At 40.2% G+C, this 22,783-nt stretch overlaps 1 protein-coding gene across 3 annotated transcripts in view; it reads right to left on the bottom strand.

Annotated features, from left to right (window-relative positions):
• The window catches only part of ttc28 (tetratricopeptide repeat domain 28), a 248,625-nt gene that overhangs the window by 89,959 nt on the left and 135,883 nt on the right, over positions 1-22,783 (bottom strand). For all 3 annotated transcript variants that reach the window (XM_017693688.2, XM_017693689.2, XM_017693690.2), the window contains 2 exons: positions 22,326-22,598; positions 15,923-16,053 (listed from right to left, as the gene is read on the bottom strand). In XM_017693688.2, coding sequence (XP_017549177.1) covers positions 15,923-16,053; positions 22,326-22,598 — 404 coding nt within the window. The remainder of the gene's footprint in view (positions 1-15,922; positions 16,054-22,325; positions 22,599-22,783) is intronic.

Genomic DNA, 22,783 nt, shown 5'->3' with positions numbered 1-22,783 from the left:
TGTGTGATATTACTAACTAGTAATGCAGCATGTGGACTGCACAACACATCTACCTGCACTGTGAAGTTCACATCCTTCAGAAAGTGTGGAGAATGCTGCTCAAAAGTATTTCAGGATGACATAAGAGGGGGGTTGTGGCTAAAATAGGCTGAGACCCACTGGTTTAAGAAACGCGGTAATGTAAGAAAATGCAGTTTAATCACTATTTTGGAAAAGTCAATAGCAAAGTAACCATGACTAAATGTAACTAACCATGACACCGTAACAACCCTAATGTTGATATCCTCATTAACATGACTGCCTTGACAAGTGGGAGCTGGCCCAAATCAGCACTCATCTTACTTAATAAACATGGACCTTAGACTGGTTGCCCGGCTGGTCAAAATTTACAGCACATAATGGCCGTTTGAGTGGACAGCGAGAGAACAGCGGTCCCACGGAGCTCGTAATTGCGCAGTCCTGATGAGATGAGGGTGCCGGGCGGTCAGCCATTCAGAACAGCATGCCAGCAATGCCAGAACCAGAGCCTGTTCACACCAGAGCAAACGCACCCAAAACTCGGCCTCTCTCTTTGCAGTGCAGCCTCAGGCTCTTTGCAGTGCAGCCTCAGTTATCTTAACTCCACTATAAAAGGAACAGTAACCCATTTTGCAGCCTTGCCGGACCAGGCAGCTGGCTTTCAGGGGACGTGTTCACAGCTGAATGCATCTGAAGACTAGCATTTACCTCAGCACTTTCATTTTATGTGCTCATACTTGTTCTCATCCTCTTTCAGAGGCACTTCTGTAAGGTCTTGACCGGGCACTGGAAACTGCCCAGATTCATCAAGGCTGAATGGTGAGGGACGAGAAAGGGATTGGTCAAGAAGGCAATCACTGCTACAGTGGCTGCTAGGTGTTAGATTCCTTTAATGGGTCTTTCTTAAGTGTCTTGGAAATTTATTGGTGCAGAGGCCCTAAAGCGAATGCTAATGCTCATGCTAATACTCATCACTTCTCTACCGTGGTCTCATTTAGGGCTGCCCACACAACAAAACAATTTCAAATCTGTAATATCACCTCCATCCCGACCTCAGCGAGAAGTCTGAAGGAAACACACACCTAATCGCATTTCCTTAAAACACCAGAGAGGAACAAATTGCTTAAGCGGGCCTGTAATGAATCGAACAGCAGACAGTGGGTTGTTGTAATGTGCTCAGACAGGCGGCTGTAAAACATAAAATCTTGTTGACAATTTTTTTCTCTTTGCCTTGTGCAAAGCAATTCCTCTGGAGTAATTCTGACACAACGGGGTGGGGGAAGATGGGAGGGCGGTGGTAGCCCTCCCACAAGCCCCACATGTAAACAGAGAAAAATGAGCGAGTGAGAGAGAGAGAAAAAGAAGGAAAAACGACATGGCGCGCAGGGCCAGCTGGGTTGACAAGTGTTTGATTTCCCAAAAGAGGCCCGGGATGGTGGGGTACCCGGCTGCCATGCGACGAACTACACAAGAGCTTATCCCTGCCCAAATCGAAGGGGTGTTGGGGGTGGGGGAGGCTAATCCAGTTTGCTCATCTTTGTGCGGATGTCTGCTTTCAGAGACACACATTGGGCCTTGAGTAATCCATTTCTCTTTCCATTCCCCGTTCCCATTTTATCAATTTGGATGGTGGCAAGGCAGATGACTGGCCCACCACACAAAGAGAAGAGAAGAGGAAAGGAGAGGAGAAGAGAGGCTAGGACTTCACAATCTTGCTTCCAATCTAGTCCTTTCTGAGCGCACTGCATTAGATGTCACTCTTGTGGACCATAACATTGCTTCTTATTCTTCATGGTAAGATTGGACGAATTCTGTCTTCGTCATTTACTGCCCGGTGGAAGAGTCTCTTAGGTAGAGTAAGGGGGGTAAGAAGCATAACGATCCAAAGCCTCTATAACACGGGGGCAGGGGATAATGACATTAAGGGCTAACTCATTTTAATCACAGGAATGTGACTAGAGAGAGAAAACAGAAAGACAAAAAAAATACTTATAGGGAAGATACAGTCAAGATAATCTTCAAAAAGAAGAGTGAGGGCACTCTTCAAAAAGAGATAGTAAAAAAGAGATGGAGAGAGAGGGCCCAGTTAGCAGCAAAAGTCTGGCAGAAGCACAGCAGACCCCCAACCGCTGTGTTCTTTGGCGGCATGTCAGCAGCAGGGGCCTTGCGTAACAGCGTTCCCTCAGCCTGCAAGAATGTAAATCCTCCTCTGGGATGGAGCCTCACGTTTTATAGAGCGCAACTCCAACTCTAAAGATACGCTGACCTTTTCTTCGGAAAGTGAGGCTGCTCTGGTCTGTAGCTACCTGCCATGCACAAGCTCTCTCCAAACCCCGCCATTTGCTAAAAATTAGCTTATTCATGGCACAGCTCACAGAGCCAAGCCCCTGCGTCCTACAAATTAGCCAAGATTGAACTTCACGAAGGTCAGTGCTGACTGCTGGCTCAGAAGTGGGAGAGAGAAAAGAAAGAGAAAATCCACAGAAGGGAAGAATCAAAGTCATGAGCATATGTTTGGAAAAAGAACTAACTCTTTCAAGCAGATTTATCAGCTGACAGGTGGATTCAGAAAAAATGTTGAGGACAAATGTCTCTGATTTCCTCCAACAGGAATGGAGACGAAGATTTGGCTTCATTGGTTGGTAGCTGTTCTTCTATAACTCTGCATTGCCTAACTGAAACAAAACACAAACACATCCCTTAACACTAAACCAAAGCCACCAAAGACTAGGCTATTGATTGCTATTGATGTGTCTGTCCAATCCTCTGGCAGTGAAGTAACGGTGCTGACCCCACTACAGTTACTCAATAACCATCCATCAACATTGGTCTTAACCCAGGGTCTAACCCCAACTCGCAAGACATTGAAACAGCCTCACAAACATCCAAACACTGACTGACTGATGAGTCAATCCTACCATGGCCCAAGTTCCATTAATCCAGAAGCTCTGGAGAACCCTCAGGCCAGTGCGGTAGCTTGAGCAGTGGCTGAATTTCAGGGTGAAAAAGGCAACCTTTGCAATCTCTGACATCCCAATTCTCACTCTCTCCAGAACCAGCGGGGAAACAAACACATCGACAGGATAATTACAGTTCCTGCCAGCGCCCGGGTCCTTCATAAAGAACATACTCCAATCCTGCGCCCAAACTGACAGCGTCCAGCTAAGCTCATAATGGGGTTTTAATGGCAGAGGGTGAGGCAGTTGTAAAAAAACTGGACTGACACTCTTATTTGCAGTTGGCTAGGGACACTGGATAGCTAGCTGACCAGAGACCAGTCTGACAGCTAACATGTGTGACATGGAGTATGGGGTGCAAGCCTTTTCTGCTAGTGTCTGCTTGTGGTGCTAAATTCAAAGGTTAATAACTGAAATGCTAAGTCCTTTCCAATAAAGTTTGCATCTGAGAGATGAAGAGCCTTTGTTAGTGGGAAAGTGTACAGAGGGCAGTCTGGTTTAAATCAGCAAACTGCGAAACGACCCCTTGTATAGCTAACACATTAAGCTCTAACAGCCTGCCCTGCAGGCTAGGAGTCTATAAGAGTGTCTACTCTGCACACATATACAAACATGACCATATACTCACATCGGGCACACACACATACACACACAATCTCTCTTGTGCGCTCTCCCTCTCTGCTTTCATTGAAATGGACTTCCCAAAGCCCCCCATTCATCTTTCTGACAGGCATGGCATCGATCGGCACGGGGCGAGGGATGCAATTCCAAGCCTTTAAATGACTCTGCGTCTGGCCACTCCAGTGCGACCAAAGGTTGGCTGCTGCCTAGGCTGCCTGTGCTCAAGGAGGACTGGCCAGTTAGCCGAATCAGGCTGGCGCAATAGCTCATAGCATGCTGACCACAGGTACAGCTCTACTATGGGCAGAGTTGACTTATGTGTTTAGAGCCTTGCTATTGATTTTTTAGACGCATTTCACTGCTTGTTATACTAAATGTTTTATGTTCTATTATGTTACACATACACTGAACGTATTTGTTCTTAAATAATAGTAATATAGTACACTGTCTTCATAAATTCTTTGTTTGGCAAGAGAAGACATCCATATGTGCCTTTAAAGTGGGAAAATGACTATAGTTGTAGCCTTCTGAGTCACTATCAGCTGGCTCATGCTGCAGGTTGGTTATCCTTGAACAATGATATTCTGTTTCAGCAGCACTACCCCGCATCCATGGAGAGCAAAGGGCAAGAGAACAAGGGAGAGATAAAAGTAGGAAGGCAACTTTGTTAAAAAGGGCTGGAGGAAAGAGGAGCAGCAAGCAGTCAATGCCCCAGTAACCATTAATCTAACTGACAACAGCACATTCATTCGTGTGTTGGGGCCATAATCTCTGGCTGTCGGCTGTCCTGCGTGACGCTGTACACAAATACTCGGTGTAGAGCCAGACTCAGGAGAAGATATGCATTAATGTGCTACAAAAACAGGAATATACACACATGCACACACATACAAGTACATATTTCCATTAAATTGCAGTACTGTGCAAGTCAGGGGGGTTGATTTACAATACTGACTCAACATCATGATTTTAAGACGAAAAAAGGAATAACTTCAAGCGAAAAATGACATATAGAAATGTTCTATATTTTAAAATATTATATAAAATTTTATATTATAAATGTATTCTATATAAATTACATATATATATGTTTAATGTATTGTGAAAATGTATATGTATGTATATATATATATATATATATATATATATATATATATATATATATATATATATATATATATACACACACATATATATATATATATATACACATTAAACAGTGCAACAGTTATTATTTGTACAAGTAATTTGGTTGTCTCTGGATTTCAATGTAAAAATTTAATGAAAAAAAAAAAAGTCTGGCAGTCTTGCACATTCTTTGGTTGTCATGACATGTGGTCCCCATAAAGAGCATACACACACAGCCAGCTCTTGATTTGTGTCAGTCAGGCGTGTCTCTACAGGAAGTGTGATTCCTAATGAAGAGCTCCTCCTGCCCTCCAGGACTATTGCCTCAGGCACACACACAAAATCACAGCTACTAATGACCTCCGGAACCCACGCAACACCCACACACACATACACGCACAGGGAACACAGACTTTGACATGTCTCAAGTGAGATGCAAACGGAAGGTGCTCCAGGCAATTTTAAACACTGCTCTGAGAAAGCAATGATGACAGGACACACAGGTGGGTGCACTCACGTGCACACACACTCACATCCTCTAACATTCATCCAGCCTTGCCTACCTCTAAAGAGGGGACTTCAGAAGTGGTCCCAAACCAGGCAGGCCTTCCCGGCCTTTTCTTTAATTAATTGGATGGCTGTGACCGGAAGTCACAAGAGCAACTCACACAGCCAGTGAAGGCTCACAAAAGAGGGTTTCAGTAAGAAGAAACCAAACCAATTATGACTAATGTCACATCCCAAGCACCCCATCTAATGAATACATGAAAAATATGACAATGGGACGAGATTAAAACGTGCTCGCCATCGTGCAAATTACTGGGCGTGTGAATGACGGCCCTCGATGGGCGCTGAGGAGAAGCGAGAGACGAGTTTCAAAGGAAGATGTTATTTCAGTGCATTCATCTCCTTCAGCGTCGTCACGGAGGCTGGAGAGAAAGTCAGCTATGAGGAATGCTTTGCTTTATTTTGTGCTCCTTCATATCTCCTTTAAATCACAGCTAAACTGAGACAAAGCGCTCAACAAGGGAGAAGAATTATGCAATCCATCACATTATTACAATGAACTCTCGCTCTCTCTACCCCTCCCATAGACGTCCGAGCCAAGCCCTCATATTCTGACATGCATGCTCGACAGTCAGTGGTTTGATTCAAGATTTCTGTAAGAGGACATGGAACACATGCTCAGCATTTAAGTGGACAAACCATAATAACCTCCTCTTAACATGGATTACTTAACAGTTCTGACCACATAATCCAATTATCTGAATTTTTTTCCCACCATACCTGTATCACTGTGCTGTTGCTTAGTAACAACAGTGGTTGTATCACATTAATTTGTTTTTTGGTGGAATAAACTGGCAACATTAAAATACAGGGATGTCAATAGTATTGGACCTTTGGTGCCAAGCAACTTGATGCCAAGATGCCAAGACCAAAATTGTTTTGTTCTATAGCAGGTGGTACCAACTACAAATATGCAGTCAGACTAATTCTGACATTTGAATACTTGTAAGAGTTCATAAACAGAATAGCAAAAATGAATAAAGTTGATTTTGGCTGAAATTACAGTAGAGATGTGCCTTATGTTTTTAGATGTAAATTTCAAAGGTTTTCATGTCAGATGAGTAACATAATGGAGACCCCCACAGATGAGTTAAAGAGCTAAAAACACATCTAACTGAACAACAGACTCATCATCCTCTACTTTTTCCTCTACAGTGAATGATTTGCCAATACGTTGTTTGTTGTTTGTTTTATTTATATAAAATAAAATATATTTTAACTGTTTTGGATGGAAGACCTTAGTATCACTAGAAACGATCAGGGAACTCATGATCTCCTGACAATAGTACTAATGCTTAGATGGATGCACCACTCGTGAGCCCCTAATACAACAGACTCCCCCACAAATACGCGCAAAACCTTCACATTATAGTTCGGCTAAAACATAAAATCAGTGTTTTACTGAACGCTTGGTTTTGTGGCAGGGCCAAAACATCTCACTTACCCTCTAAATCTCATTCTCTCCTGACTTACTGCCCTCAGGAGTTGATCTTTTTCAGACAATCAAATTTTAATGTTTTCTTCTGAGTGTTTTTTTGATCAGCCAGAAGCAAAATTCTGCAAGAGCTGAGAGATGGGGGTTGAGTCACAGAAAGCACAGGAGTTTGTATGTGTATAAATGGGTGTGTTTATATTGAACCTGTAACAGAGGGTGCATGAGAGATGAAATCAGATAAACTGACACCTCACCCACATGTATATTTGTGAAACCTTTTTTTTTTTTTGCTGGAAAAAAAGGTTCATCCACACCAGTAACATTTTCAAAAAATCTCACTGTCCACAAACAAAAACGACTGGAAAATGCTCATATGAGCCTGCCAGCAGGTAAAACACCAACGCCACCAATGTGAACGCAAAATTGATGAATTTCTAACAACAGCATGCCACCACAATAAGCTGTGGCTGACAGACCTCCAGTATTAAAGCTTCTGCCAGAAAAAAAATACTCTACTGCTTACAGCCATAGGGTTATTTCCATTACCAAGGCTACACCGCTGTCCCTGAAATGTCCATACAGTACCGGCAGAGATCCATTTGAATTATGACGTTTGAATTATTTTTCAAATCTGATTATGGTTAATGATTATGTTACATATCTTTGGAATCACTGAGATATTTTAAATAAATATCAAGCAAGTCAACACAGTATTTATGTACATGGTGCATTCCATGATGTTCACTTACTGTATTCAGCTTATTGATAATATTCTCCATTCCAGAGTGGTCTGACAAAGCTTTAGTTCTTTTTATTCGAAGCACAATTAAAGTAAAAAGACAGTAATTTTGGACAAATATCTTGACGTATGAAACGTCTTCAGTCAGTCAGCTTCGTGAAAAAAGCTGAGCTTTGCGGCAGTGTTGACGTTCTGCTGAGGCTGTGTGTTGTTTGCGTGCTGCAGGTGTGTGGAGGCAGTTGCAGTGGTGTTGTGTAGTGATGAAGGAAGAGAAAGCTGCAGTGATTAGAGAGACAAGGGTTGAGCGTGTTTGTGAAATGAGAGCAGGTGCTGCAGAGCAGATGATGCCATTAAACAGCACAGCTCACAGCGGTACAGCTCGACAGGAGGCATACACCAATACTGCCACACTCACACTCACACGCAGACCACCCCCCCACCCCCAACACCTCTGTAATACCGTCAAACACCAATATACGCACTAGAGCTTTAATCTAGCCTAGGTTTTTGGTCTGAACCCGAACACAGTCTGAGAACTTTTTGAGTCCAAAACCCAACCTGAACAGGACGACATTCAGACAAAACTTGACCTGTACTGAACTACATCATCACGTTTTGAGTCTGAATCTGTTCTGACCTGAACCACATCATCAAGTTTTGAAAACTGTCTGGACTAATATATTGTTTAATATTGTTAGTTATCTCTGCCAGACACTGCGATGCTAGTTTAACTGACCATGTGGGTCTTCACCTTCAAGATATTTTACTTTAAATTAAGTTTAGCTTTAAATAAATGCTAATGTGACATAAAGAAAAACATAAAGAGAGCTGAAGCTGGTTCTCCTGATCCCTGTATATGGCCAGGAAACATAATCAGAAAAAATAAATAAATAATATTAAATAATATTTACATTAGGTTTTAGTCGATTTTCCTGTATAAACATGAGGCTATAATGGGACCCTTCAAAGGCTACAGCAGAGTAATGTGTGATTTACACATGTGTATGATGTGCATTACTTTCTATACAGCCAGTGGTTAGCTGAACTATGAATACGTCGCTACAACAACAGAAAATGCTTCATTTTTTAATCTGTAAGACGTGGATACACCACAAGAAGCACATGAAAGCACGTTTGCAGTAACATCTATTATTGGGTTACTAAATGAGTTACAGTATTATATTATTGAATATGCCGTTTTATTAAAGCTTTTAATTAAAACAGTTGATGTTAAAAATGAGCATATACACTAAAAATAGAATAGCTGAGGTAACATTTTCATTAATTACACTTTTTTGCTTATTATTTTTAGATATTGCCCAGGCTTGGTCCAAACCCCACCCGAACCACATCATTAAGGTTGAGGCCTGACCCAAACTTGACAAAAACCTTTCCAAACCCAACTCAACCCCCAACTGTCCAAAATAAAGAATAAAGCTCACTTTAGTTAATGTAAATGAAAAAAGTCCTTAAATGAACACTATACCATTTTGGCAGCTATTCATCCAGCGCATTCAACCAGTGCAGCTCAACAGCTGCATTTCTAGATCTATCTTAGGCACATTCATTTGGTATTAATGTAAAATAACATATCACCATGTTTAAAAGTTCAGTCATGTACATGTGTTAAAATACTATTCTTACTCTGATTCGCATGAAAGGAACGATGGGGTTTTAAACCAGTAGTAAACAAGTTTTGTCGTAAGTGGAGGCTGTTAGCACTGTAACTCGGTTAACTGTCACAGGCCTAACAAACACAAAAACACATACACAAACCACAAACGCATGCATAGATACATAGATACACACTTGTGTACACAATCCATTACCCAGCCACATCCACACCACACTATGTGGTGTGTCTATTTGGTGTGTCTAATTGTCTAATTGAACTCTTTAAGAGGCATATCAATTAAATTAACTAATAGTTCTCGCTGCTGCTTATGAGTGCAATTACACAAATTCTGCTTACTGAGCCTGCAAAATGAAGAAATGTACAGCATTTAACCATTTAACTCTACAAAGTGTGATAATCAGTCCTTGAAACAGAATGAGCAGAAGGCCCCTCATTACGGGACGTAGGTGCAGTTTACTAATTAGTTAATGAACTGTCGGATTTGACTACTCTTACACTTTCATCTGTTAGCTAAGAGGAATGATGCAGACTGTTTTTAGCCTGACTGCAGGCTAATCCATGTAAACATCCTGTCATCAAGTATTTACTCCAGCAATTCCAGCTTTGGGATGTTAGACGTTGTTGCTTTAAATGTTTACTGTTTAGTTCACTGTGACTGGATTTTAGGCCACATTCTCAGAGATCATAAGAAAGGCAGCTTTAGGGAAACTATGATGAAGCAGGGTGATCTCTAGTGTGTGAACTTTCTTCCTCTGTATCTCTCTTAAAGGTGAATTTCACACATTTGTCAAATTTTGTTCAATTGTTGAGATGTAAACAAATTAATTCAGTGGTTTGATATGAAATAATGCATTGTATGTATGATGCTGATAAGAACCAGGTGTATTAGCATCTAATATAGCAATAATGCAAACTTAGACATTTTATTTAATCTAGAAAATGACCAGTGAACCCACACGTCTTCTGTGTTTTTAATGTAATGTTGAAGTTAAAATAGTAAATACATTTTCTTTGGGTACTGATTTGCCTGGAAAATGCCCTGTGAGTATCTCTCTGCAATTAATGTATTTTTATTTGTGTTTTAGGCCAAAAATTTCTCAAATACTTGTCTCAGCCAAGCAACATACAGTATTAGTAACCACTTAATGTAGAAGCTTTTCTGTAAGACAGCTTACAGAGGTATTAATCCTTAGTATTCTGTAGAATCGTGCATTCCTCATCAAAGACACTGAATGACTGATTTACATCTTCGGTATTCAAGTATGCAGAAACGTTGCATTTTCAATCTAATTTATATCTGCTGCATTTGAGGCATTCAGTCAATTACCATGAAGAATTAATTGAACACATTTTCCTGTACTTAATAAAGAACACAAAACCTGATATACGCTTAAAATAGAAGGCACTGGGCACCTGCTGATTTGCGCCAGCAAAACATACTGTAGATCACTTTCATGAATTCGTCCATATTTTTGTTTCAAGGCGTAAATCTGCATAATGTGTTCTATCAGAGATATAACTAGTTTTTAGTTTAATTTGTGGTAATGTTTGCAGTATACTGATGTGGATGGAATATTCCCATTGTGCACTATCCATCCATCCATCCATTTTCTAAGCCACTTCTCCGTCAGGGTCGCGGGGGGATGCTGGAGCCTATCCCAGCAGTCTTCGTGCGGAAGGCGGGATACACCCTGGACAGGTCGCCAGTCCATCGCAGACAATGCCAAACATTTCAGTACCAATTTCAGTGAACCATGACAAGGCAGTACCAATTTGACACCACTGCAAAAGCAGAAATGCCACTGTGCGGTCCTTTTTTATAAATCGCTAAACCAGTAAGCATAATGCTAAAGTTCTGTATCAGAATCTGCCCATTTTCAGCCCAAACTTACAATCAATGATTTTCAGTATGTTTACTGACTCATTACAAACCCACTCATGAAACAGGACTGTTATGTCCTGTTAGCTGAGCTCCATTTCAAAGGTTACTGCTGCTCCATTTAAAAAAGCTTTGTTTCTACTTGACATGTTGGTAACATTAATTTATTTTTCATTTTTGTCCCGTTTGCTAATGTTTGTGGTTGGCCTTCCAGTAGTACCTGTAGTGACAGCTTGCAAACCCACAAACTAGCTAACTCACATTAGTTACATTACTTATTGTGTTGTTGTTCCCTCTAACATTATATCATGGCATTTGTCCGTAAAACGTCTGCGAAGGGTTTTACAGCCACAAAGAAAAAAATGCCACAGCACATTGGCCACATGTTGTAATTACCAAAAAGCAATAATGACAGTTGTTTTTAGTTTGGTTAGGTTTGAGTTTGTTTGGTACATGCTCATGATACAACTCATCAAACACAATATTCAACATAATGAAGGTCAACATTCTTAAACAAAAATAAAAGCAATATGTTTTTCTTTTTCTACTTATTCTTTTGGCAATATGATACAACTAGCATCCAAAAATATTCAATAGCACTGTTTACAAGTTGGGTTTTGAGTCCACTATACTGCTAATCTGCCTCAAAAGTATTTCCATAGGGTCTTGACAGCCTTTTTCAGTTTCAAAGTATACCGATAGTTGCTGTAGAGCCATACTGGCTGCCCCATTGTAGAAAACACACAGTTGTTACATTAGTTTCAATTTTGGTACTGACTTTGCAGAGGAGTACAGATACTTCTGACATCCTTAATTCACAGAATTCAAAACTACCCACTGGTTTCTGCCTTGGTTTTGAGTCAACTGGTTTTCAGTCATTTTGAGAAGTATAAACCCACTTCCAAAAGGTTAGGACAGTGTGTGAAGCACAAATAAAAACAGAAAGCAGTGATTAAATCAATTTAAACCTGTATTCAAATAAAGTAGTAGAAAGACACAAAGATTTGTTTTAACAACTTCATTGTTTTTTGTAAATACATTCCCATTCTGAAACTGATGCCTTCCCCACATTCCAAAAAAACTGGGACAGGGTCAATTTAAGATGAGGAACGTTGTTAAGTGTACATTTTAAAAGATGTGACATAATAATGCTTGGATATAAAAGAAACATCCAGAAAAGGCCTAGTAGTTTAAGAGCAAGAATAAGACAAGGCACTTTGCCAAAAATACATGAGTAAATACTCCAGCTTTTTAAGATCAATGCTTATCAATGAGTGTTTGCAAAGGTTTTAGGTATTTCACCCTCTATAGTGCACAAGATTATCAAACAAACTGGGGAATCTGAGGGATGTCAATGCATGGGCTTGGGAATACTTTCACAAACTGTTATCAATAATTACTATTTGCTGCTTCATCTACAGTTGCAAGCTAAGACTGTACTATGCACTGTGGAAGCCATATGTCAACCTTGTCCAGAAATGCTGCTGCCTTCTCTGGATTCAAGCTCATCTGAAATGGTCTGATGTACAGTGGAAACATGCTCTGACAAGTCAAACTTTCAGATTTATGAAAATAATGAAGGTTGTGTTCTCCTGGCTGAAGAAGTAAAGAGCTATCCAGATTGTTACCAGCGTAAAGTTAAAAAGCCAGAGTCTGTCATGGTATGGGAGAAAAAACGTCTGTAAAAGCAACACTGATGAAAGATATATGCACATTTTGGAGCAACATATGCATCTAAGCATTACAACATAACAAGGTCAAGCCACATTCTGCACATCATAACAGTATGGATATGTAATTAGAGAGTGCGGGTACTATACTGGCCTGTTTCCTATTGAAAATGTGTGGCACATTAGGAAGTGCAAAATATGACAACAGAGGCTCCATACGTTTGTGTGGCTGAAGGCTTGTAAAACTAAAGAAAATTTTCAACATTCACAACTGGATCTGTTTGTGTTTTCAATCTCCAAATGTGCTGTTAAAATGAAGGGTCATGTAACACAGTGGTAAATGTGTTTTTGTCCAAACATTTTGGAATGTGTTGAATTTTGGAATGAGCATATATTAAGTCAGACTTTCAAAAGATAAAACATAAAATATCACGTTGGTGTTCTATTTTCTATTTAATACAGGCCAAAGGTCACTGCTTTCTGTTATTACTGGCATTTCACATACTGTCCCAGCTTTTTGGAACTAGGTTAGCACATGAAACTGTTTTAAAATTATTGTCTGTGGTAAACAACAGCATATTACAGATGTGCCAGACAGAAATCAGATTGAAAAATGTTGGAGCATTCTTTTTAAGCTCTGATTCAACCGAGAGCTATATGGACGTTCCATCACAAATCAGCATTCTACTGTCTAGTATGTCTGCTTAATGCTCAGTTTCGCCATCTACTGCCAGCCCCTTCACACAAATAGTACCTCCGCTAAGACCCTTATTGACAAATGATCAGTGTACTCGGTGAGGTACTTACTTGTGCACAGTGATAAAGGACAAGACACAAAAGTATGGCAGAGTCACAATGAGCAACGCTGTGACCTTCTGAAGACTGGAGTGACTAATGACGAACTGGAGTAGATGAGGGGTGCAGTTTATCTATTTCTTAACACACACACACACACACACACACACACACACACACACACACACACACACACACACACACACACACTTCCTGCCATGCAAGCTGTATCTACCTCATTTGCTCCATCCATTCTCCCACTATGCAGCTAGAGAACAGCAGCGCAGATCTGACAACGCCCGTTACCCTGCATGCACAGTAGCAGCGCTGGCAGGTTGCACTGAGCGTCTGCCATGGAGAGGCAGCGGTGTGATGGGGGAGGTATTAATTGGTGCCAGTGTGTGCTGCCATGTGTGAATGGGGCCTGGTGTTCGAGAAAGCGCCAAGAATTGGCCACAACGCAGACCCCTTGCAAACTGAAGGAGGACGGGGGGGTCCCATCCAGCTTTCCAACTCCACAAAAGCAGTGAAAGGTGTGTGGGAGTGGAGGGGTTGGTATGGCTGGATCTAATTAATTCTATTTATACATTTATTTGTATTTTATTACTGTTTCTATTTACTCCAGTCAAAGTCAAGGCATTGATAACACGACAAATTAGCAACATCGCAAACTTTTCTAATGTCATGGCCATATTTTCTTAATTTGACCCTTTGAACCACTCTTCCAGCCTGAAGTCCAGCTGTTTGTGCGCTTGATGTTGCTACAACAGAATCTACAATTGTAGCCCTCTTATTGTAACATAGCTTGCATATGGCTTGTGAAGCAACATGAAATTGGACAGTGCTAATGGGACAAGTATGAATTAGTCAACCAGCAGCAAACTAACAAAAGCAACAGCAAAGTGGTAAGCTACAGAGCCCCTTAAGCCACCATGACAAGTATCCATCATATATGGATCATTCTACTGAATTATCTCTTTAGTAAAAAAGCTGTTTAAAAAATGTAGTAAGTGTTCAGACATGAGATATCTGCAAAGATTGTGTTATGATCTATTTAAACCCAAGGGACTAACTGGGAAAGTGCCAGGATAAATATATACAAAATCATTTATAGTATTTTCTGTTGGGAGGAGACTGCCCTAAATCTATAGATTCAACTTGTGAAATAGTCAAAATGACTTTAGAATAATATTTAAAAAGGAAAATTTAAATATTTAAATGCATCATGAGCTTATTCAAAAAATGCTGTCCCATGTTTTCATGTCACTACTGAAACTCAGAGCTTTAGTCCATAGACAGAGGCTTATTTTAGCCCTAACCCTCCATTTTAGAGCAGGAAGTGAGACTGCATCTCTGTGCGTCAGTGTTTTGTTGCCATCTCGCTGTGTTAAAACACTGCTGATTATTTTCAGTACCACAGTCTCTTTTCGTGCATGTGGTGACTGAGAAATCTGAAAGAAATCAGAGCAAGAATATATATATATATATATATATATATATATATATATATATATATATATATATATATATATATATATATATATATATGCGTGGAGAAATCTGATGACTAAGCTAAAATCCGCCTCTCTTTATGGGATTTCTAGACCTGAGTCTGATCAAAGAAATCAGTGTATGCTGTTTACATCACCATTTGAATAATCACATAAATGCAGAAATCTGATCACGAACAGATTATTAAGTGCAGGTAAAGGCACTCACTGTTGTTCTCACTGGTACTGAAAACCGTGTCCACCCTATGAAAATTATGTGACTTTCATGTTACTGAATTCTTGAAATTAATAAGCAGATTATGATAAATCTTATTTCTTTAGGGTCCTTTTCATCAAAATACAACAAACATGAATTATTTGAATCATTTGACAGCCCTGTTTTTAGTTTATTATTACTAATACGGTCCTGTTGCGACAGAGCTAATGAATGAATGAATTAATGAATGAATGTTAAACTGCTTCCTCAAATGAAAACAAGATATTCAAAGAAACACAACAAATGATTATGTATTCATGTTGCTACAAAACAGAAACTATACCATCCCAATGATCCTGTATTGAAGTGAACTGAAATTTGTCACAATGCCCTTCAGTACTGTCCTAGATAGAGCATTACAGCGTGCTTTGTTTTAAGTAAATGACGGACATACAAGAAAAATTGTAAAAAAAACAAAACAACATTTTGTCATGTTTGAAGTTTAACAGCTAATCGTTGCAGTGCTTTGAGTGTGTGCAGCAGAGTGGGCAGAGCTGCTGAGAGCAGGCGGTGCATAGAGCCAGACTGAGAGTGAGGCCAAAAATGTGGCGGCCAGTAGACCAAATGAAGGATTTGACAATAACATTTGTCACTCCCACAGTACAAACTGCAGTCCGCTGATAAAACAATATGGCAAGGACTTCTTTTAGAGGGGAACTGACAGAAAGACACCCACACACACAAACAGACATACACACACAGCTGTTTACCTCTCTGTCCTTGAGCTTCATGGCCAGGACGAGCTGGTGTCTGTGGTTGGTCAGGGCCTCGCGGTAATTGCCCTTGGAGAAGAAGGCTGACCCCAGGTTCCCGTGAGCCCTGCACTCGCCCGTCTGGTCACCTGGAAGAATCAATGGGGTGGCGTCAGCAGATGACACACACAGGCCTGGCTCAAGTCACACACACCTATGCAACTGCCATCTCAATGACGGCCTTTTTACATCGACAAATCTAAAAAAATCTTTCTGAATTTACATTAATCTACTTTAGGAAATGATTCAGTGCATCATGAAATCTTAGATTTCACCATGATTCAATCTGCTTTTGTATTTGGTACAGTTCAACTATCTGAAAAAAAAAAAGAAATCTATTTCGCAAACGTCATTCGAGAAATTATTTACAGAGCAGAAGAAAGACAAACACAATACAAATTTTTTGGAGGATTTTTCTATTAAAAACTGCCTAAAAATAATTTTGACCACACTTTAGAAAATATTATAATTGATAATAATCTATTCTAACATTCTAAAATTTTAATTTAATAATCATATGTATTTTTATACCTCTTACCCATTTTTATGCATACATTTTCAAAGACATCCACCCACATGAAAACAGAAAACTGAACATTCTCCACAAACTCTGTATTAAGTAAACTAAAACATTGTTTTTGTGTGCAGGTTGGAGAAAGAAAGAAGGAACACTTTTAAAAAATCAGTATACAAGCAGGTATGTGTGCATTAGCGCACTAGCAATGACTGAGTATAATTTATCCATGCACTATGGACAAAAAGGCAGCTCATCCCTTCAGCCAAGGGCATTTATTTTGCGAAACCAAAACAGCGTTCGCTAAAAAGCAGATGACACGCTGTTTTTAAACTTTGTCTACAGTTTCAGCAGTCACCATGCTGAGCGTTTGTCTTCTGTTGGGAATGACTTTCTCTAGATCCTTACAGGAAATAGTCTTTTTAGATGATGTTTAAGGAAAGTGTTCCTGCATTTTTTACTTTTTTAATCGTGTGTAACCCCATGATACCTGTGTGTATTGTCACCTCTGCCGTTCTCTCTTTCTTTCAGGTGATGTAAATGAGAAGCACAATCGTCACCAGCACAACTAATCAGTAACAAGGTTTGGTGCCAATTATCTTTCATTTTCAACATAATTTATAACGTCGATTAGCTACTGGACCCTAATTTTCTGTACTCTAGAAAAGCATTCCTGGCCTAGAATTCCCATTTTCCTGCTTCTCTAGTTTCCACATAACGAGATTACTGCTTGATGGATGAAGGCATTTCCTCTCACAGTTTGATATGGAGTTTTGGCTGTAGGTTGCAGGTGTCCAATCATAGTCTTGTAGACACCAACACATAACAAAGTTTGGCGTTTCTCTGTGTGTCACAGTACATGAAAGAATCTGGCAGCTGGCTGTTGAGCTGAATCAGCTGTGTCAGCACAAGAAAACACAAAACATTTCAAGTGCTGTGTTTTTTCAAGGCTGAATTAGAGGAACCTTGCCCTAGGTCATAAGTTCAGTTGTGCTGTATATGAAATGTGAACACAGCTATCCAGGGGCCCCCCCATTAGAAGATAACACAGTGCTGACATCATAGCAGTCAAGTAAGGTTCCCAGCTCCCTGGACATCTGCAGAAGCTCTTGTGTGACACTGAGACACACCATTGTTTAACCATCTTTATGGGATTTTTCCATCCAAATACTAGACTGTACAGAAAGGGTGATAATATGGACAAAATACAAGGACAGCGGTTGGGTTATTCTCACTAATATGACAAATGCTGAGATACTGGGAACTTGGAAAAAGTTTAAATAAGTAGCCGTACTATTTTTATCTTTCTGAAGCCAAGTCGAATGATTCAAAAGAAACATGAGTGACAATTGACTGATTTTAACTTCTACATTTTTAGTAACTTTCTCCAGTTTAAGTGACAAAATTCTTATTAATGCAACACTGTAATATTTAAAGATGTGTAAATAATTTTTTCCCCAACTTTTCTTTCATAATCTGCATGCTGTTGTAAGACTAAGTATTTTAAAACTAATTTTTCAAACATATAAGGTTAATAAATTATAGTTTTCTGCAATTTTATCTTATTAACATAACACACTGACAGCCATTTAACGTTTTCTTGTCACTTGTGGCCCACAACTTTTTGTTCTTTTGGTTCACTTCCGTACAGTTTACATAACTAATTTCTTCTAATTAAAAATAACAGTAATCAGTATTAGGTCAGCTCCTCAGTGGCAAGGCACTGGGGGTGGATGAGATTCATCTGGAGATGCTTAAGGCTCTGGATACTGTGGGGCTGTCGTGGCTAACATGCCTCTGCTATACTGCATGGACCTCAGGAACAGTACCCTTGGACTGGCAGACCAGGGTGGTGGTCCCTTTTTTTAAAAAAGGGGACCAGAGGGTGTGTGCCAACTATTGAGGTATCACACTGCTCAGCCTCCCTGGGAAAATCTATGCCAAGGTGCTGGAAAGGAGACTTTGACTGATAGTTGAACCTCAGACTGAGGAGGAACAATGCGGATTCCGTGCCGGCCATGGAATGGACCAGCTTTTCACCCTCTCTCAGATTGTTGAGGGGGCATTGGAGTTTGCCAACCCAGTCTACATGTGTTTTGGTGATTTGGAGAAGGCTTAGGACCGTGTTCCCTCAGATATCTTGTGGGAGGTCTTCCGGGATTATGGGGCGTCTGGGCTACTACTCTGGACCATTCAATCTCTGTACTCCCGGAGTTAGAGCTGTTTTCGTATACTCGGCATTAAGTCAGACTCTATCGGTGTAGGCGTTGGACTCCACCAGGGTTGTGCCCTGTCTCCAATCCTGTTCATGCTATTCATGGACAGAGTGTCAAGGTATAGCCGTGGTCAGGAGGACATTATGTGTGGAGGCTGGAGGGTGGGGTCTCTGCTATATGCAGATGATGCTGTTCTTTTGGCTGGATCACATGGATGCCTCGGCCATCTGGGAGTAGCTCAGAGTAGAGCCGCTACAGCTGAGGTGGTTCGGGCATCTGATCTGGATGCCCCCTGGACGCCGTGAGGGTGTACCAGGCACGGCCTGCCGAGACAATACTCCAGGGTCGTCCTAGGACACAATGGAGGGATTATATCTCCAAGTTGGACTGGGAGCGGCTTGGGGTCCCCGGGAATGAGCTGGAGGAAGCTGACAGGGTCATCTGGGATTCTCTGCTCTCTCAACTGCTACAGCAACCCTATCTGGACTAAGCAGCTAACGATGATGATGATGATGATGAGTATTAGGTCAAAAAAATTGCCAAAGAAAAGTTTAAACTTTTTGTTGCACCCTACAGAGCTCAAACTGGCTAAATATTATATATAAACTATATAAATATATCTTTATTTGCAGGATGATTAAGGCACTTTCTTGAGAATTATCTGATTATATTGCTAAATACTATGACACACTTTGCAATATATTAAAAACAGACTGAAAAATGATTGCTGCATTATTTTTAATAAAATGCAACAAAGAACTTACTTTTGCTGGATTACATGAATACCTTCATCCAGAAAAACCCATCTAGAATTGTTATGTGACCCTCTCTTTGTAGTCTCAAAAGTGTACCTGTCTATATGAGGGGTTTATGCACTGCAACCTCACTATAAAATCCTCCTATATGGAGTCGTGGATGGACTGTACTTGCTGGCACAATCTGATCTTGTCCCACACTGTCATTTTCAGTCACTTCAAGATCAGCTGCGCTTCTGTTTCTCCCTTACATATCACACAACTGCACAAGTATCGCGATCAAAAAATGTGCACTTTCAACTACAGTTTCAACCCTGACTTACTTTCCCATAGATCTAAACTGTATATGCCGCTTTAGTCACAGTTCCTACTGAACCACTAGCCAGTTGAGCTGTCTTTGTTACTGAAGCTTCTGCCATCCGTGCCCCAGTAATGAACCTTCTTTCAGATCTTTTCCTTTTCAAACTTGATCCAAAATCTAGGTCAGCTGAGCCTGCTGAGCATTTTATATATATATATGGGTAAGCTCGTGGTAAATGTTCATTTCTAAAATGTAGTACATCTATCTGGAAGCATCTGCAGTAATTAGTTTCCTCCACTCGTTTATTGAGGTTTTTCCTTTAATTGTCACCCGTCTGTATGTGCAGCCTTCAGGCAAACAGTGCCGAACAGTAACACAACTTCCTTCACGCTGACTGCTTGCTCAAGAGAGCAGACCCCTCAGCCGATCTCCAGAACCGTTCTGTAACGTGTTAAACGTGTGAGCTGAACCACAGCTCACACACACATACGCACGTTTGCACGGTTCAGCAGCCGCGTAGATGCGGGAAAGAAGAGGCAGACGCTGGAGAGCGCCGTGCTCAAACTGTGAAAACCTTTCATGTCTCAACAAAGCTGGCCTATAAGACTGACATGCAGAGCGCATGGTGAATATTTATAATGTTGTACTCCTGGTGGGAGTGCACTCTATGTTATATGTATACTTTATGAGATGCACTTCCTCCTCTGCTGAAGGTCAAAGGTGTTACTGATGTTACCATATCTACTAAAATATATTTATGGAAAAAAATAACTAATTAAGCACGAGTAAGATTTAACTTAATTACAGCAGAACATAATTAAAACTGGCTCATGCGGGTCAAGTTAATTAGCTTCAAGAAAAAGGTGTAAAACTACTAGAACCAGGAAGATGTAGCAAACTATTTCCAAGAGCTCAAGGTCAGAATCGTGACTGTCATCTTGTGCTAACAGAAGGGCTAGCTCAAAAAGTACATTAATTCATCAATTCGTCCTGTCTTGTCCACGGCTTGCACTGCGTCGCTCAAGGGTAAGCACTATTTTCTTCAGCCAAAAGAAAACAAAATAAGCTACATTCACTCATTCTTAGTCATACGGAGACTAAGGCTATTTTATACCTACTTTTGTTAAAGTTTAAACCAGAGCTTGAATTTTTTTTTACTTTTTTTTTTTAATTTGGTTCGTTTCATTTTACACTATAACGACAATAACACAATATCTTACAAAATCTCATATGGTCATAATAGATACTGCCGCAGACATGTGCATGCATGAGCTTCCTCTAGTGCAGATTTAAGGTGACTAATAATAATAGCTCTCCTGACTGGAAATACTGACTGCAAGCGATTTCCAAAGCCACGTATTAAAATTAAGGCGTTTTTCTAGCGAAGTTCTTGTAATTCAACTAATCACTGAAACACTTAAGCTACTCATACAATACTGCATATTTGACTCAATAAATCACACACAGCTACCGTATTTCTAAAAGAAACAGAAAAGCATGCTCTGATGCTGATTTCCATCATCTGGTGCAGACCATCACAAAAATGCATTTCCATCAGCAGCGAATTGAACCAGGGCTCATTCAGAAGAAAATCAAGACATGCAATTTTTTGCTGAACCACAGTTGACTTATTCAGTGTGCACCTGAAAAAAGATAAGAGTGTTTACAACTGTCATAACAAAAAGGTTTGATAAGTCTGCACCAAACAAGGCAGATATGGATGCGCCCTTAGTGGACACTGAACAGTTGAAGGATAAGCTAATGAAAATTTCCTATTACTCTAAAAGATTGCTGCTACAACTGTTTTTTGGTATGTAGCATATTTTTCCATTTTTATTGATAACAATATGTCATACGCTGTCAAGTCTGTTTGAGATTACATGAAAGAGAAATCCATTACATTACCTGCATAATTCAATCATTAACATGTAAACAAGTCATTCAGAGGTTTGATATGAGAAGCGCCATTGCAGAGAAACTTACAGGGCCAGTATTCTTTACAGTGAGAGGGACTTCTGAAGACTTAATTCCATTAAAGAAAGTTTTAACCCAATATGGTTAACAAATGTGCTGTCAGATGCCTGGGACTTTGTTTTACAGTAGTTACAGTAGATTTACAGTAGATTTAGTTGAAAAACCTTTTTTAAAGCCATTCATGGCAGAGAAGTATAGGCAGGGTGTTACCACCAGCTTACCACTATCGACATTATGTTACAAAACTGATAAGACGTGTAGGGTTACTGGTCATTTTGGACAGCAAATAAAATCACTGTGTTTGCATTTTGATATTGCGATGATATATTATATTGCGGTTCCTATCACCACCACTGTAAAAAATCCAAACCAATTGGTTTCTACACAAACTATTTCAAGTGAAAACACTCTGAATATCTATTAACATCTCAACATTGAATTACATAGAAATTTTGTAAATTGTAATGTAAAATTAAATCTTTTTCACTACTTCACAGCTTCCCATCATTGCTAAAAATGAATGAAAGCTGTTGAGTCCAGTTTCCATACTCTAAGCTCATGGTTACTACCGAGCTATAGTTAGATTCTGGGGCGCACTCACCTAAAGTCTTGGCCACCTCCAGATCTTGCTGCATGTAGGCAGTACTTTTCTCCGTGTTGCCCAGTGACCAGTAGGCACTGCTGAGGGCAGAGAAAACAGAGCCACGCAGCTTCAGGCTGCAGGTGCCAATCTTTAGTGCTGCCTCTAGGACCACCACTGAGGCGCCATGGTGGGACGCAGTCAGCAGCTCCTGGCCGATTACGGAGACCACCACGAATGGGCTCTTGTCCAGCTTCATCTTCTGCAGCTGCTGATATGTGGGCTCCAATGACTCTGCATGTGAAGATAGGGACCAGGTTAGGTTAAGGTTGAGGTTTGTGTGCCATTATCAGTAACGTTAACATTGTTTATAAAGAATTAAATACAGAAAGCGCTAAACAAAGGTGAGGAATCACCAATGATGAATTTTCCAAAACTCATTTCAATTTCAATATACTGTATATTCATGTCTTTATCCA

The sequence above is a fragment of the Pygocentrus nattereri genome, chromosome 18 (assembly GCF_015220715.1).
Source record: "Pygocentrus nattereri isolate fPygNat1 chromosome 18, fPygNat1.pri, whole genome shotgun sequence".
In the NCBI taxonomy this organism is placed as follows: Eukaryota; Metazoa; Chordata; class Actinopteri; order Characiformes; family Serrasalmidae; genus Pygocentrus; species Pygocentrus nattereri.
The sequence above is the reverse complement of the archived record's forward strand: the minus strand, read 5'-3'. Positions and strand labels throughout refer to the sequence as shown.